Source organism: Mus caroli, unplaced genomic scaffold (genome assembly GCF_978045245.1).
Source record: "Mus caroli unplaced genomic scaffold, Mus_caroli_1 scaffold_20, whole genome shotgun sequence".
Lineage (NCBI taxonomy): Eukaryota > Metazoa > Chordata > Mammalia > Rodentia > Muridae > Mus > Mus caroli.
This window is the reverse complement of record NW_028227275.1, coordinates 33280119-33296231: the sequence shown is the minus strand read 5'-3', so window position 1 is coordinate 33296231 and position 16113 is coordinate 33280119. Positions and strand designations below refer to the sequence as shown.

General features: G+C 40.4%; 1 protein-coding gene across 8 annotated transcripts in view; it reads right to left on the bottom strand.

Moving 5' to 3' along the window:
• Positions 1-1889: 1889 nt before the first annotated feature.
• The window catches only part of Rfx3 (regulatory factor X3), a 265021-nt gene continuing 250797 nt past the window's right edge, over positions 1890-16113 (bottom strand). For all 8 annotated transcript variants that reach the window (XM_029472432.2, XM_029472430.2, XM_085834163.1 and 5 more), the window contains 2 exons: positions 10830-10872; positions 1890-9012 (listed from right to left, as the gene is read on the bottom strand). In XM_029472432.2, coding sequence (XP_029328292.1) covers positions 8774-9012; positions 10830-10872 — 282 coding nt within the window. In that variant the 3' untranslated portion in view covers positions 1890-8773. The remainder of the gene's footprint in view (positions 9013-10829; positions 10873-16113) is intronic.

The following is a 16113-nucleotide window of genomic DNA, read 5'->3' as shown; positions in this document are numbered from 1 at the left end:
TGCATAAAGAAAAGACAACCTCACAAGCATCTGTGCATCTAGGGGGAATAATTTTACCTCCTGGAAATTTAAAGTGCGTGTGTGAATGAGTGTGGCCATCAAGATGTCTTTTGACGATATTAAAAGGAAATCAAGAACAAAGACAGATTTTGTTAGCACCATGTAATCGGCCCCAGGTAAGTTGACTGGGCTCCAATCTCCTTATCTTTGTACCTGGAAATGAGAAGCCCATTTTACAGGATTGCTAACGCACAACTAGTCATAAAGTCACATCAAACACAGCAGCCACGTGCGAAGCAACTGGCACATACCTAGCAAATACTGTCCAGCGGGGAGTCAGAGGTGGGCCTCAGACCAACGCGTCTACCCCATGATTTTAGAAACTTGAGGGGGAATGAGCTGTTTCGCCTTCATTATTCTCTGAGTCAGCAATTTAGGCTAGGCTCAGCTGGAGTCAGACATTTGGCTTTACAGCTCCCGACTCAGAAGTGGTCTGGTGAAAGGGTGGTTGGTATAAGGGATTCTCCCACGGGGTCAGCGCTTCAAGTTTCATCTCCTTTTCTTCCTCACATGGAGACTGCACTGCGAGTAAGAGACTCGTGACTGAGCAGTCCTGCATTTGAGGAAAACAAGATTGTCCGATGGGTGACAAGAGCTTGGTAGGAAAATATGGACTAGGTTCTTTCAGAGGGACAGGGAGTGTGAGCTGCCTTTCTATCACGTCAGTGGTTACCCCAGAAGGGATCTCCTGCAGGGAAGATTTAGAATTACACGCAGGGATCATGGGTGGTGATCACTTCAGTTGCCTGGGTACTTTTTCAATGCTCCATGTATGAAGGGGCCATGGGAGCACGTAGGGAACTCAGCAGGAGCTCCATAGCACAGGCATCTCTCTGTGAGGCTGAGACGGCAAAGGCTACTGCTGAACTTGAGAGGACCACCCTACTAATGGGAGAAACAAGTGCCAAGATCGTGGTACGGGAGTGGCTTTTCAGTGGGCCACCTGGCAGCTTCATGACACAAGATCTTTCTGTGCATACAAAGGGGAAGCTGTTAATGACCCAGTGAGAGACAAAATTCCTCTCAAGTTTGTTGGCCATGTTAGCTTGGCATACACGGTGGTGAAGAAAAGACATTGTCTCAAACAAAATGGGATGATAGGACTGACAGCTGAAGTCTTTGACCTCCACACCTCTATATGTGTGCTGTGGTGTGTACATGAACTCACAAACTCATAGACATGCATGCATGTAAACACACACACACACACACACACACACACACACACACAGAGAGAGAGAGAGAGAGAGAGAGAGAGAGAGAGAGAGAGAGAGAGAGAGAGAGAGAGAGAGAGAATAGATATGCTATGAACTGTGAGGTCATCATTTTACCCTTGACGAGACACTGGTACCAAGGACCATGCTGAGATTCCCCAAAAGATACTCTCTGCTTTTTATTTCACTTCCTTTAAAAGCAAATCCTCAAAGTTGGCTATTCCACCTTCTAGAAGACTGCAGATACTATGATCTGAAAAGAAAATCCTAAATGTCAGAAAGGTTTAAAAAATAGTAATTTTAATCTTTCTTGTGGTAGTGACTACATCATTTTTGTTCATCACTCTCACAAATGTACACCCAAGCAAAATTTTCTATACATATCCAAAGGGAAAATGGGCAGGGTATCTTCTTAAGTGCACTAAAATGAATTTTAATAAGCTCTTTCAATTTAAACAAAGAACTTGTATGCAGAATATCAATGTGAAATGACATAAAACAAACACATTATGAACACCCAGAAATCTGGATTTACAATGGAAATGTTGACAGCCCCTGAAATCAAGTGGCACTCAGTCACTCATTTTCTTTGAGGGTAAGATTTGTACCCTGCTGGGCTTATAATTTTGTTTTCTCTTTTTGTGCTGTTCATGTGTAAATATTGCAATTTCATTTGACACAAGGAAGGAAAACAACTTAATTTTGTTTCTAAGCTAATGAATGACACAGAGTGCACCCTCCTAGAGGAGATGGTGTAATATAAGCCTCCTGACAACAATTTGAGGAGAGGAAAAACAAAACAAAACAACCCCCCCAAAAAAATCCAAGCCATTTCAAATGTTTGTAACAAGGAAACAAATTTATTGATTTTTAAAAGACAAGACACCATTTTTTGTTTTGAAAAACACAAGAAAGCTAGCCTGAGTTCAAGTCTGAAATATTCAGAAAAAATCCTACTAATATCTTTAGTATGTTCCAGTCATTTGTTTAAACAACACACTAAAAGTTAATATATATTTTTATAATTATAAAAGTTCCCCAGTTATTGTACAGTACACAATACAAATCGCCCACAAACTAGTATTTAGCTCCTGCCAATCTTCAGAGGACATGGTATACTAAAAGATTTAGCGTTTCTCACAAAAATCACATCAGGAAATACGTATTTACAAAATCAAATACATTATACAAAAAACCCATCACATGTTATTCAGCAAAGATGTTTTTAAATAATTAAAAAGTTTATTCAACTGTAGTCCAAAAACTGGAAAAGAACAGTACATTACCTCACACATACAATCTCTACAAAAGTTGCTTACCTCATTTACATCATATATTCAGTCGATTGTAAAATAAATGCTCAAACATCTCCTAGTGTTACTATGTTCGTGTGCTTGTGGGACTGAATAATGTAATCTGCCACTTACTAAGTGAATTTTAAATGATGGCACTTAAAAAAAAAATACAGTATTAAAAAAAAAAAAAAAAACCAAAACCACAATGAAAGGAGTTTTACCTAGAAGGTACGAAAGCCCTGAGTGACAGTGTAGTTACTGATTGGTAAGCGCTACAGTTAACCTAATTAAGAGTTTACCACCTCAGGCACAGTTCCCAAGCGTTCTCAAGGCACTCACTTAAGTTTCTGGAACCGACTCATTGGTCGCCACCAAAGGTCCAAATCGATGATGGAGATGAGCAGAGAAAAGAATTTGCTTTGGTACAAAAGATGCTTTTCAAACGAATACAATTTAATACCTTCCTCATTGGGTCCTATACAATTGGGTATGTGGGCTAAAGCAAGGCAACCATTTGTTCAGAAATGCTAATTTACTCAAGGAAAATTTACTTGGTCATCAAAAGTCAATCAGAGTTTTTGTAGTTTTGCTTTCCTCCCCAGAATCAACCTTCTCACAGAGGTTTGCTGTCATCATTATTGAGCTACATTAAATGATTCTTACCAAATATTTCATTACTCAGGGCTTCCAATCCCAACATCATACTTTATTTAGAAAGAAAGAAAGAAAGAAAGAGAAGGAAAGAAAGAAAAAATAAATAAAAAGAACAAAGGAAAGAGGGGGAAAAGATTCAAACATCAGAACCAAATCGAAGAGACCAAACATTTCTTTTAGAACGACGACGTATCACCAATCCCTTTAAACAAAAGGAGAATCAACCCTAGCCAGTCACTTTGTAAGTGGCTTTTACTATTTAAGTAAAATTGGTAAACTAAACTCAGGTCTACTGGCACATAAAATCACTAGCAGCAATGGGCAAGGCATGCAAACTGAGAAGCATTTACAGTAACTCATCGTGAAGAGTCAAAAGAAGAGAGCTAAAGTAAAACCCTTTGAGTATTGCATGTTAACACATGAGTAATTTGCATGGTCTGACTTCCTCAACTGCCTAAAAAGCAACGTACGGACACTTGCACTATGCTATGGATGTTGGCAGACGCCGCGGAGTAGGTCATGCTCCTGTCTGTGCTCAGCGAGGGCAGCGTGGACGTATCTGAGCACAACACTGCTCCGTGTTCTGTCACATAGGGGAGGACCAGATCAACTGTCCAGAAATTCCCTCAAAGAAATCAGCAAATGTTGTAAGCAGAATGACATTCAGAGATAGCTGAAGCAGTAGTCACAGCATCTCCTGGCAGAAGAGCTTAGAGCAAGTGAGTGTCTTGCTCGCCACTCTGCCTCTCTCTATCTTATGACAAAGTATTAATGTTCTGGAGCATAGATAAAATTATGCCCCGCATGATTTCCAAACAATATTTCATGATAGATGCAACTCCAAAGAGCCTAAGTACCTCAGAGTCCAGCTGTGTGTAGTGGAACTCACTCCTTCTAAGGCTTCATTTGTACTTTCTAAAGCTAAATAAATGAGATCTTTTGTTTTGGGAAAAAAGACAAAACATAACCCTTTATTTTATCATACCTTTTAAAGGCAAACAGGTACCTCCAGTGTGCAGAAATCAGTTACTACATAGGCCAGCATAGGCCCATGTGTGCGTCCTCCTTTTCTAGAGAGTCATGTGATGCTAGAAAAGTTGATTTTATCTTCTGTAAACAGTACACTTACTTAGATGGCAGTGAATATTTGGGAATAAATCTATCCAGCCCTCTTGAAGGAAAATTAAGAGTTGTATATAAAATGCAAGTGTTCGGCATGGAGACACTTTCTTTTCCGACCCCCCCCTTTAAAAAACAGTGTAATTAGACATTTGGATATAGAGGCTATTTTACTTTTTTAAGTCTAAATAAATGATCTGAAAGGCTTTCATCCCCCATTGTATATCTTACAATGCTCAAAGGGTTAATACAAGGCATTACAGCAAAGGGCTTTTCTAATACTAGAACTAAGCACTGAATTAATGCTTCAGTTCCAGTCTTTTAAAATCACCAGACTCACAGAAATACTAGGGTTCTGTTAATGAGTTTGTTCTACCATGTACATGGAGGTTGTTGCTCTGATCCAGTCACAGCCCGCTGTTGAACAACACTGCACTGACAACCTTCCTCCCCCAGACTCTGCTGTGATCCACGGAGATCAGAAAAGTCCTGATTTTAGTTTCTGGATGATCGTGATTTGTTCAAAAGAACTTGAGGAGGGGAGGTTATGACAAAGTCAGTCTGTTGTCTATAACCACTGCCTTAACTCGTGTGCAAGCGTAACACGTCAAGCTTCTGACTTTCAACTATGTCCATGCAACGAGGACCATCACAGCGACACACGTGTTTTCTTTCACACGGATGTTTCAAGCACAGCATTATCTTAGACATTTTAAATAATAATATTAATGATAATAACGTGATAATAATCTTTCCAAACTGAAAATGCATGTAGCACTTGTAGAGAGTGTGTCCATGTAAAAAGGCCCAGGATCACAGCATGGGAGCTGTGCTCACTCCTGACTGACGTCTACAGCATTCTGCAAGAATGTGCTCATTCTTGCTCGCCTACTACAAATTAAAGGCAGTTAATGTTGCACACTACTAACTTTAGGTATGCAGCGAGAAAACCATTTGTGTATTTTACTTCTGTTTTTAAAGTACACCATCTAAAGAGAGGTGCATGAACCGTGCTATACAGTACAAGGAAAAAAGTCACAAAAAGGAACGCAGATTTCCAAAAAGGCAGTAAGAGTCATACAGTCAAGATCTGGACGCAAGTCCTGATGTTCTTAGTAACTTGGTAAATCCAAAGGGGAAATATAAAACTGGGCCCTGTGTTCCCAGGAGAAGTTTCATCCATTCCATCCATTGTTCACTGGTTTTGGAAGTGTAGATCTTTTGGCTATAATTCTCAAAGTATTTGCCGATATAAAACTATACCTATGATACTCAAGCGTATTACATGGGAATCTCCTCTGAAACGCACTGATAGTTCATGCACCTCCCTTCCCTGTTCTGCACTAGGAGTGTAGTGCTTGATTCACATACATGTATCTCAAGACTAGCATTATTATAATGCCAAGAAATACCAGCAAGTCCTTAAAAAGTGTGTTATGCCAATACGTCTACTACGAGACTGTTAGTGGCTGATATTATTTAGAAAAGTCAGTTTCAATAAATGGAGAAACAGAAACAAAATGTTAAATAACTAAGACAAATGTGATTGTTATAAATTTTGCCTGCACGTAAATTACTGTTTTTGTTTTCTAACATAGTTCACAATTCAAATCCAAAATTGATGTGTGCACAATATACTACAAATAGCTAGAAGTATCATAAGCCATGGGTATTCTTTTGTGTGTATTGGTTAAAGCTATCTATACTGGTGTCAAAGGATTAATGTTCCTAAATATTTCTAAAAGTCCAGAATATTTTGGAGTCAATTTCAACCATAACAATACTTGTTAATTTCTACTCTGTCCTAATTGAGAACAAACCATGAACAACTGGAAGAAATGTTGAATTCTGGAGGGCCATTCAGTCCCTCCCTCTCATAAATCTATGTCTGTCAATTGTTAGCTGATTCCTCTCAGGATACAAATATCTCCAACATTAAATTAAATGAAACAATGATACAAATACATTTTAAAAAGTCAACCAATAAACACAGTGAAACCAGTAAATACATTTGGTCCAATACAGACATGATGTCGTCTGGGGTGACAAGGAGGGACAGGAGACTGAAAGACCTCAGGAGGGAGAGGCAAGATGAAGAGAGCTAGTTTATGGTTTGAATTTTATGTGTAAACATTTTCTAACTCACAATGAAGTAGGTCCATGGTCTTTTGTAGCTTATGATGGATGATGGAGGGGAGGGGCTTGCAAATTCATTGCCTTGGGATCTTCAGTAATGAAGTGATGCTTGGATGCCAGTGAAGACTTGTGTGTGAGTAGGTTGCTCCATACAAAATCTGAATCCATTAAAATTATATGTAAGACATTTAAATTTCACTTAAGAAATGCTGTTGATTTTCAGAAGTTTGAGACAATCAGGCAATAACAGTTTCAATAGACTGTGTTTCCTGATAAGCCATTTGCTATTTTTAACTTTCCAGATTGGCACAGCCTCTTCTCCTCAACCATATCCCTCACCCAATCCAACTGGAAAGATGAAGTCTTCAGCTTAATATAGGCCTCAGTAGTGATTTGTGTGTCATTTTGTGCTTTCCTTTCCATTTTTGGCTTTATTGACTTAATCCCTTATTGACTTGCACTGATTTAATTTTATAATTATGTAAATGAAAGGCTATGCCCCATGTTGTTGCTGTTGTTGACAGCTTGAGTTAAAAGAACCTTGGCTTTTCATGCAAAGTAAAATGGGATGAGCTGTGCTCTTTAAGATCTCACCTTCTGACTGTAGCAGACTCCAGCTCCATATGTGTGTGTGTGTATGTGTGTGTGTGTGTATGCGTATACATAGAGACACCCAGACACACAGACAGACATTTAGACTGAAAAGATGCACTTCAATAAGTACCTGCTAATTCTGTTACCTTTCTAGAATTATAACTAAATAAGAATGGTCTACAACACATGATCTTTAGGTAACATGTTTGGATGAAAACTGCTAGTCCACACCCTTAGCAATCTGATTTGTTATAAAGTGATATTCAGCTCCAAGGATAAAACATAGACAAGTCCACTCACGGTCCCTCAGAGAGAAACTGAAGTTTTTGTCTCTTTGTTTTGCTTCATTTTCCCCTAAATTCCCCTTGAAGAACATGTGACCTGTCTTTACTTCAGGAATCTGAGCATGACAGGCGCACTTTACCGAATGGATTGAAGAGTTATTCACACAAACAAAATAAACCTTACTAAACCTTAGCTCAGTTCTGTTTTAAGGCACCATGTAATAGCCGAGGTACGATGATCCCTGATGTACGTTCTCCAATGGCAATGGTCCATCCAGCCACCTATCCAAATCCTACAGAGTCGGGGTCAGCAACAGTGAGGTGTGCCAGTCACACTGCCTTCAGGTTCTGTGTAAAATTTAAATCCATGTATTTTAGAAACCAGGAAATAACAATATGCAGGTCGCTACATTCCTTGCATTCTATACATTTTCTTTTATAATAGCAGCATATTGAACTACTATTAGAAAAATGACCTGGAATAAAAGAAAGTCATCCAAATGGAATGGTTTCCTGTATGTCCAGCTCAGTATAAGTAGCATGTACACTTAAAAAAAAAAAGTCAAGTCATTTTTTCAGCTGCAGTATCTAACTATAACAGCCCCACTTAACAGCAGAATGCATCTGTACAGTGGTTCCAATACAGAATCAGTAGTCTTTAAACAGAGGAATTGGTACACAAATAATAGTTAAAAGTCAGTGTCTAACGGAAGCTTGCATTGTTAACGTGGTTTAATAATTATGTACACAGATTATGTACATATTAGCATAATCTCTTGCAATGCTGTCATTTATCCTGAACTGATAAATGCACAGCTCAATTTTTTTCAGAGAAAAATAGATGACCTTCCCAACCCTCTACCACTATAATAAAAACGCTCTGTATTCTCTCCATACTCCAAAATGTTATCAAAATAGTGTCTTATGGTTCTGTCCAATGAAAAGCACCTTTCAGAAGCAAATTTGATGCATCTGCTGCCAAATGGGCATGCCTCCAGTGTAAATCAAAGAAATTCATTTCTTTTGATATTTCACAGAAGTGCATCTAATTAAAAAACTTACACATAAAATCATACACCAAGACTAACAATCAACAATAAAATATTTTAAGCTACAAAATGTAAATTACTTTTTAATTATGAGAAAACAAAAACAATGACATTAAGTGTTGTAAAAATCCTTCTTGACACCTGAAACTAAGGGGGGAGGGGCTCTATTATTAAAAGGCAAATAATTTGTGTTAAAAAAAAAAGACCTGGAAAAATACATACACCCATTCCATTTCACAACTCCAAAAAGGTAATGTTCAGCACAGATAGACTTTTGACAACAGTCAACCTTCAGGCTTGTTAAAATTTCAGCTTAAGCCCAGTATCAATGGGGTTAGAGTAAGCTGGAAAAATCTGCTTTCCTGCTGTTAGACTGCAGTGTAGGTGTTGCCTGTGGCGCTGCACTGCCTGATGGTCTGTGTACTTGTGACGATGTGCTCGCTGTGTAGAGGGTTCAGGAGGCTGGGCTGCACACCACTCTCCAGAACAGGCTGCATGCAGCCTACTGGGAACGCCTGGCTCAGCTCTGTTTTCTCTCTTTTGGCCTGAGGCTCTGAAGAATCATCCAGGTCTTCATCCATCTCACTTTCTACTTCGCTGCCTTCATCTGCACAAACAAATACCAGCAGGAGACAAAAGAGAAACAGACATCAGTGCATGCTTTAGAACCGGATCAGTGTGCCAGTTCGCTCTGAGACCTCCGTGCTCCCTATGGGAGGACTCATAGGCTTTCCTCTCATGGGATTTTATATCCATCAGTGCTATAGTGAGAGATCCACAATTCTTTTAGATGTCTGGAAATTTATATAAAATTTCTGTATTAAATAATGGCATAATTTGTTGCATCATAAAGGAGGCACTTGGGGGTGGGGGCACACACACAAATTTACACCGACTACGTTCTTTCCTCGATGACTTACTGCAGATGAGCCTGTGCCATCCCACAGAGGAACTACTGCAGTATGACTTGTGATATCACTATTGTATAACAATTGCTGTACAGATAGCAAACACCGAATTGAATAAATTCTTAATTCATATGCTAAGAAAAAAGTTATAATGAAGTGGTAATGTGAGATTTAAAAATGGCACAAAGGACTTGTTTCTTGGCAGGATTAATACCATAAGTAATTGCAATACATTCCTAGAAATTAAACATATAATACATTTACTTTTACTACCAAATTTTAAAAAGCACACAAAAACTTCACATTTCCCTTGTAGCTTTGGGAAGCCCAAGGGTTAGGGATAAACAGAACCAGCTGAGCCCCATCAGAAAGGTGATGGCAGATGACATGTTCTGGCCTCTGCTTTCCAAACAGAAACACCATCAAAGGCATGTAGGGAGAAGTGGCGAGCAGGGCAGGGATGGGAAGAATGGAATGGAATGGCAGGGCAGGGCAGGGCATTTGGAAATAGCCCTGAGAACACACTCAGAACAATCACAAGAGTCCCAGATCTCTCTGACTCAGGTGTGGCGTCTGAGTGACAGGGCTTCCAGTCTCGCAGGACAGCAAGTGCAGGTCTACAGACATTTGTGCTTCTGTTCCTGGATCCCACTGGAGTTTATGGAAGCTGCTGCACAACAGCTACACCGAGCTACTCTTCAAATTGACCAAACCGTTTGATTCCTCACTTTAGGAAGCATCTGGGGGCGAGTGATCAGCCATTGATTTTTCTGAGGGTTATTATTGCAATTATACAGGTTGTACCTTTGAAACAATAACATATGGGGGGAGTCTAACTTTCTAATTTTCCTGTTCGGATACTAAAAGGAAATTAAGCCAAGCACAATAATGACAGGCACGTTTCAGAGAGGGATGTCCCAAGAGAGATGATACAAATATGGCTCTCTAATGCAATGCTTCCTGCTGTCAGACACAGAACGGGACACACTGGGAACCTTGGGGCACCACACTTGGGGAAACAGTGCTGTGCCTGTGTCTCCAGAGGCTCTGGTGAGAATCCGTGTATCCTTTCCCACCAAACTACTGCTGATCCTGCTTTTTGCCGTGAACATCACTACTACCTCTGAGTTCTTTCTCCACTGTAAAGTCAGCTGACTACAGGGTAAGGTAAGGGGCCTTTTTTCTTGCTTTGACTAAAACCTCTTGTCGAATTTTAAAATTTCACTCCAGGATTTTGGCCATGGTCAATAATTTGTTATTTATATTGAGCTTCTGTCAAGAAGTTGACAGAAGTCTGGGACTGCACTTAAATCCAGCCTTCTGAATTTAGTACAGTTCAGTGGAAGACTTGAGGACGGAGGGAAGGAACAGCAGTGTCAGGACAGACTCCACAGACAGCCGCTGCTCTCACACGGGGTCTGTTCGCTACGCCCAGAGGATCAGAGCGCTGCACAGTTATGCTGACTCCTCTCACAGGAGCTCAGTCAAAAAGCCCTTCAGAATTTTCAGTTCTTACCTTTATCCAGATTTCCGGGAGATACAGCATTTAAATCGCCAAACTGCAAAATAATAGACATTTGTGTAATAGTTACTACTTGACAGAATAAAATAGTATTCTATCAGTCTGTGGTAAAAACATCATTCCATGACTTTTTAAAAGTGTGAACCGGTGACCATTTTGATCCCTAACTACACAGGTCACACAATTTTCCAATCAAATGTGTCAAATTTGACGTTTAAAATATGTTGCAATTGGAGTTGTCTTCACCTCTTTGAGAAAGGCTCACAATGTTCTTTGGCTTCCAGGCTCCGTTTTACTTTAATTTCAATTCAGCAATGAAGAATCAGGACTGACTGCCCAGGATGATGGATGTGGTGAAATAAATGTGGAAAAGCCCCAGCCAAGCAGCCTACGTAAGGTCCTCTCCCCATGCTCGGTCCAGCCGGTGAGCCAGCTGGCTCCTTCACCATTGCTGGAGCATGGTCTAGGAGTGGTGGGGCTCTCTCATCTGTGAGAGTGACAAATCTGGTGGAAGCTCACATTTACAAAAGCTGAGCCTTCTCTAAATTGATACTTTGGTTTACCAAGATACCAGGGCCCCACTTTTACAAAAGGAAAGGCACTTGCTAAAAACAATGTGAAAGAGTTCTCAACATCGTGGAACAATTAATAGCCATGGGCATTGGTGTTCCTTTCTACTTTGGTTCAATAGCTTGATGATAATTTAACAGCAAGAGGGTACATTTTGAGTCTCTCTGGGGGAACAAAGATAGATACACTAAATAAAAAACTGACTAGCGGAGGTACAAAGCTAATCCAAAAGAAGCGAAGTGCGACGCAAAGCCTCTGCTTTTAGAAAAGAGTCAACGGTATTTTTTCAAAGTAGTTATTAGAAATTCAGATTTCTCAACAGACTTAAAAAGGATGAGACAGAAATTCTACTTACATTCAGAAGTTTGCTTATAAAGAGTTCCATGATAGGAGTATATTTTTCATCTACAAGGTATGTCTATAAAGTAATAAAACTGATCTTATTTTGCAAACATGCACACATTGTTTCTTTTTCCACCTAAACAAACATTATGTTCCACAGTGGCTACCTTGGGAGCATATACATTTATTTGAAGGTCTGGGTTCTGGAATATTCCTCATTGACAGTCACTTCAGAGGAAGCTTAGGCATCATTCCAGAAAGTTCCTATGGCCATCTCACTTCCAAGTACGAGTTGGTATTTTTATTTACTATACTTGGATGTGGACTTTCCTACTTGCTTATAAAGAGTTCCATGTTCAAATCAAATTCATCGTTGCCACAGTTCTGGATAGTTAGTCCCTGTGCTTCTTAGTGCTGCAGAAGAAGAGTAAGTAGAGGCACCCCACTCCCCACTCCGTGGCTAGGCCACTGTTAAGCAGCTTTCCTGGAATAAATGCATCGCTTTCCTAGGTGAGTCCTTCTAAGGGAAGAGGCCTCCAGGACAAGTGACTCCCACTGCTTCACAGTTACAGGTTTCTGGGCAACACAATCACAGCTACTGCACTGCTGAAGGGGATCCTGAGCACATGGGCCAGAACCTGATGTACATTTAAATAAAGATCACAATATAAGTCATATATGAGTTTTCAATCACAGAATGTAAAACAAGCAACAAATAGTCACAGGGATTACTTCTCCGCCTTGGATCTTAGTTAAACATGTAGGACTATAAACAGAGAACGTTCAAAGCTGAGAGTCATTATGTTATCTCTGACTGGCGGCACATTTGGATTTTCATTTAATAATTCTTAGAATCTAGTTCTTGAAACAAACTGACAGTTATAGCTCTAAGCACATCACTGCTTATAAAAAAAAGGTAAGGACAGGCTGTGCATCCCTTATCTGAATGCTTGGGGACACAAGGGTTTCAGATTTCAGAGACTCCAATGTTAAAATACTTGCAAATATATATTACAGGTTGGAACTATACAATTTATATAGCTAGCCCGATGGCAATCTTAAATAATATTTTTAATGTACCCGAGTTTTGACATCACATGAAGCCAGGGTGGTTGGCTTGTAGTGCTATGGGGGCACTCAGAACCACCAAATTTTGAAATACTATTAACTTTTGGAATAAGGTGGTTCAAATTATATTGTACTTGTTAATGAAAAAAAAAATTCAAAGTTGATTGTTACCAAAAACAAAGGTTTACCTTAAAAAGTTTATGTTTAACTTGAAAGTGGTTGGTTATTTATAATGCTGGAAATAAAATGCATGCAAGTGCACACACACACACACGCACACACACACACACACACACACACCCAAGTTTTTCATGATTCCTGTGCTGAATAACGCACAGAGCAGCAGAGGCCCTGCCAAACACTATCTCTGGGATTAATGATGAAGTTCTACACACACAGCAAATGAAGACAGTACATGTGAATTCAAAGAATCCAATATAGAAGAGGAGATGTTTTAAAAGCCCAGGGAGAGATATTTTCTATGCATTTGACATGTGAGGACTATATATGTATATGTACAGATGAATTGTAGGGGGAATGACCTTCGACCCTCTCCAGCTGAGCTGGGTAAGAGTCAGAGTCAGTTCATCTGTTCACTTTTCTGGATAAACATTTAGTGAGCACTTATCCAGGCAATACCAGTCATTCTCACGGAAGTAACTGTAAGAAGTTGCTTCTGCTATGAAGGATGGGTAGGCTAGCAGGGAAGTGAGGCCGCCAAAGGAACCCTAAGGAAGGTTTGAAGCATGGGGCTGAAGAGAAAATGGAAATCAACTGTACAGGCTTAAGATCAAAGAAGCAGTAGAAAGAACATGGGAGGTGGGGCTCAAAGAGCACAGAAGCATGGAAAGCAGGCAGATGACAAGGACCTGTATTTGGCCAATAAAGAAGCCACATAAGAGAAAGAAGCAATGCAGGTGTGGATGGAAACTAACTAGGGGGCTCACAAGAAAGCTCAGGGTTCTGGAAAGGCCTAGTTCCAGAAGTTTCCTATTGTAGAGAGGACTGGAGCAGAGGGAGCCACTGCTCGTCTGTGTGGCATGTACAGACTGTATTTATTGCTGGTTCAGCATGTGGTGTGCTTTTTTCCAGGAAGGTCTTGCCTCATGGGTTCCTTTCTCCATACACTTCAAGAAGTCTCTCCCTGACACCCACCAAAAGTACCTCATCCCCTGGGCTCCCAGCAACTGCTCCATCATGTGCCTCTCATGGCTGCCTGCAGGAACCTGCAGTGCTGACTTCATTCATTCATTTAATGTGTGTTTTCTAACTATAACACAGGTTACCCTGCGTGAGGACTTTGTCACCAATGCACTCCAAATCTCCATGAAGTGCTCGACATACTCAGTGAGTAATAAACACGTGCTTATCAAACATATGCACTGACTCCTTCATTTCAGCCTCACAAACCAAACCAAACCAAACCACCTCTGTGTCAAGACAGAGAAACCACGTTTTATTCTCTAGCTATGGAAACCAGTGATTTGATTGGCCTAACATCATAGCAAATACGTGGTATCACATTAGGTCAGGCATGCCCATCTTAATGTTATGAAGGAGAAACAGATTTTGGGAGTGGGAAAGTGAGAGGGATATAGAACCTTTTAGTAAGGAATATAAATATATAAATTAAGGGATTTAAAAACACTTTTGTAGAAAATGTATGGCATTCAATACATGGGAATTAAAATTCTGTCAGCCAGATGTACAGGAAATATTGTAAAGTCGGAAGCAGACTGCGTTACAGACAAGGCATGGTATGAATGACATGCAGACTTGCTCTGTTGTTTTGAGGAAAAAGACTTCTTTTCTGAGAAACTACTTCCTGTAAACCCTAACCACAGATCACAATACTGGATTCCCCTAAGAGGTCCAGAAGCCCAAGAGGATATATAATTGCTATAGCCTGTGGCCCCCTGAGGGACTGTAAGTTCACGGTGATACCACCAATGGCTCTGAAGTGAGGGGGAAGCTCCACATGGCCAGGGCACCTCTTCAGTAGGTCTCCAAGAGGCCAGGGACAAGCCTGATGGAGACCAAGCAGTTGAGAAGTAGTTCTTGCCAGGATGCAGAGGTTTCATGTGCCTAAGAAGTTTATTAGGATAACAGAGGTGAAAACTCTCAGGGTGACGATAGGAAGTCAGTCTGGAGAACGAAGTAGAAGCTAAAATTGAGAGTGTTAAAATGTTTGGGCTGGAAGACCAGAACACCCTTAAATTCTTCATGTCAATGAAGGCCTAGAGACCAACTCTAACATTAAAGCCATATTATAAGGGATAGGATAGCCTGGTTTGTTAACAACCCTCCTTACCCCCCCCCCCCATGATTGTATGAGGTCTACACTGTATAACAGACACAGTCAGATGCCAAGTTGCTGGCATGTGAAAGGACTACAGGCCATATATATGGCAGAATCCACAATAAATGTTACCACACCCTCGTGAGCATTCCTACCAACCGTGATCACCAGCAGCTGATAAGCCATAGAGTGATTAAAAACTCAACTGCAGAAGCCTACTCCTCTACAAGAGTCAGTTACTGGAGGGGTAGTCTACAGACTCAGGATGAAGGGGATGCTGGCCTTATAGTGTAGGCTGGTGCTGGCAGGAGTTACAACTTCACATACACCTATGTGGGAAGACATGTGGATGTATACATATATGTATGTATTTTGCTAGTTACTGCTGACCAAGATCCTTAAGTTCTAATAGGCACCAAAAAGCACATTAATTATAAAATTAATTAATTCTCATTCATTTTCTTTCTCTCTCTCTCTCTCTCTCTCTCTCTCTCATTTTGTTGTTGTTACTCTTTCGATCTAATTTAGTTTTGTTTTTATTTTATTTTTTAACAAATTTTTTATTAATATTTTCTTCATTTACATTTCCAATGCTATCCCAAAACTCCCTTATACCCTCCCCCCACCCTGCTTTCCAACCCACCCACTCCCACTTCCTGGCCCTGGCATTCCCCTGTACTGGGGCATATAATCTTTGCAAGACCAAGGGCCTCTCCTCCCAATGATGGCCAATTAGGCCATCCTCTGCTACATATGCAGCTAGAGACACAAGCTCAGGGGGTACTGGTTAGTTCATATTGTTGTTCCACCTATAGGGTTGCAGATCCCATCAGCTCCTTGGGTACATTCTCTAGCTCCTCCATTGGGGGCCCTGTGTTCCATCCAATAGCTGACTGTGAGCATCCACTTCTGTATTTGCCAGGCACTGGCATAGCCTCACAAGAGTCAGCTATATCAGGGTCCTGTCGGCAAAATCTTGCTGGCATGTGCAATAGTGTC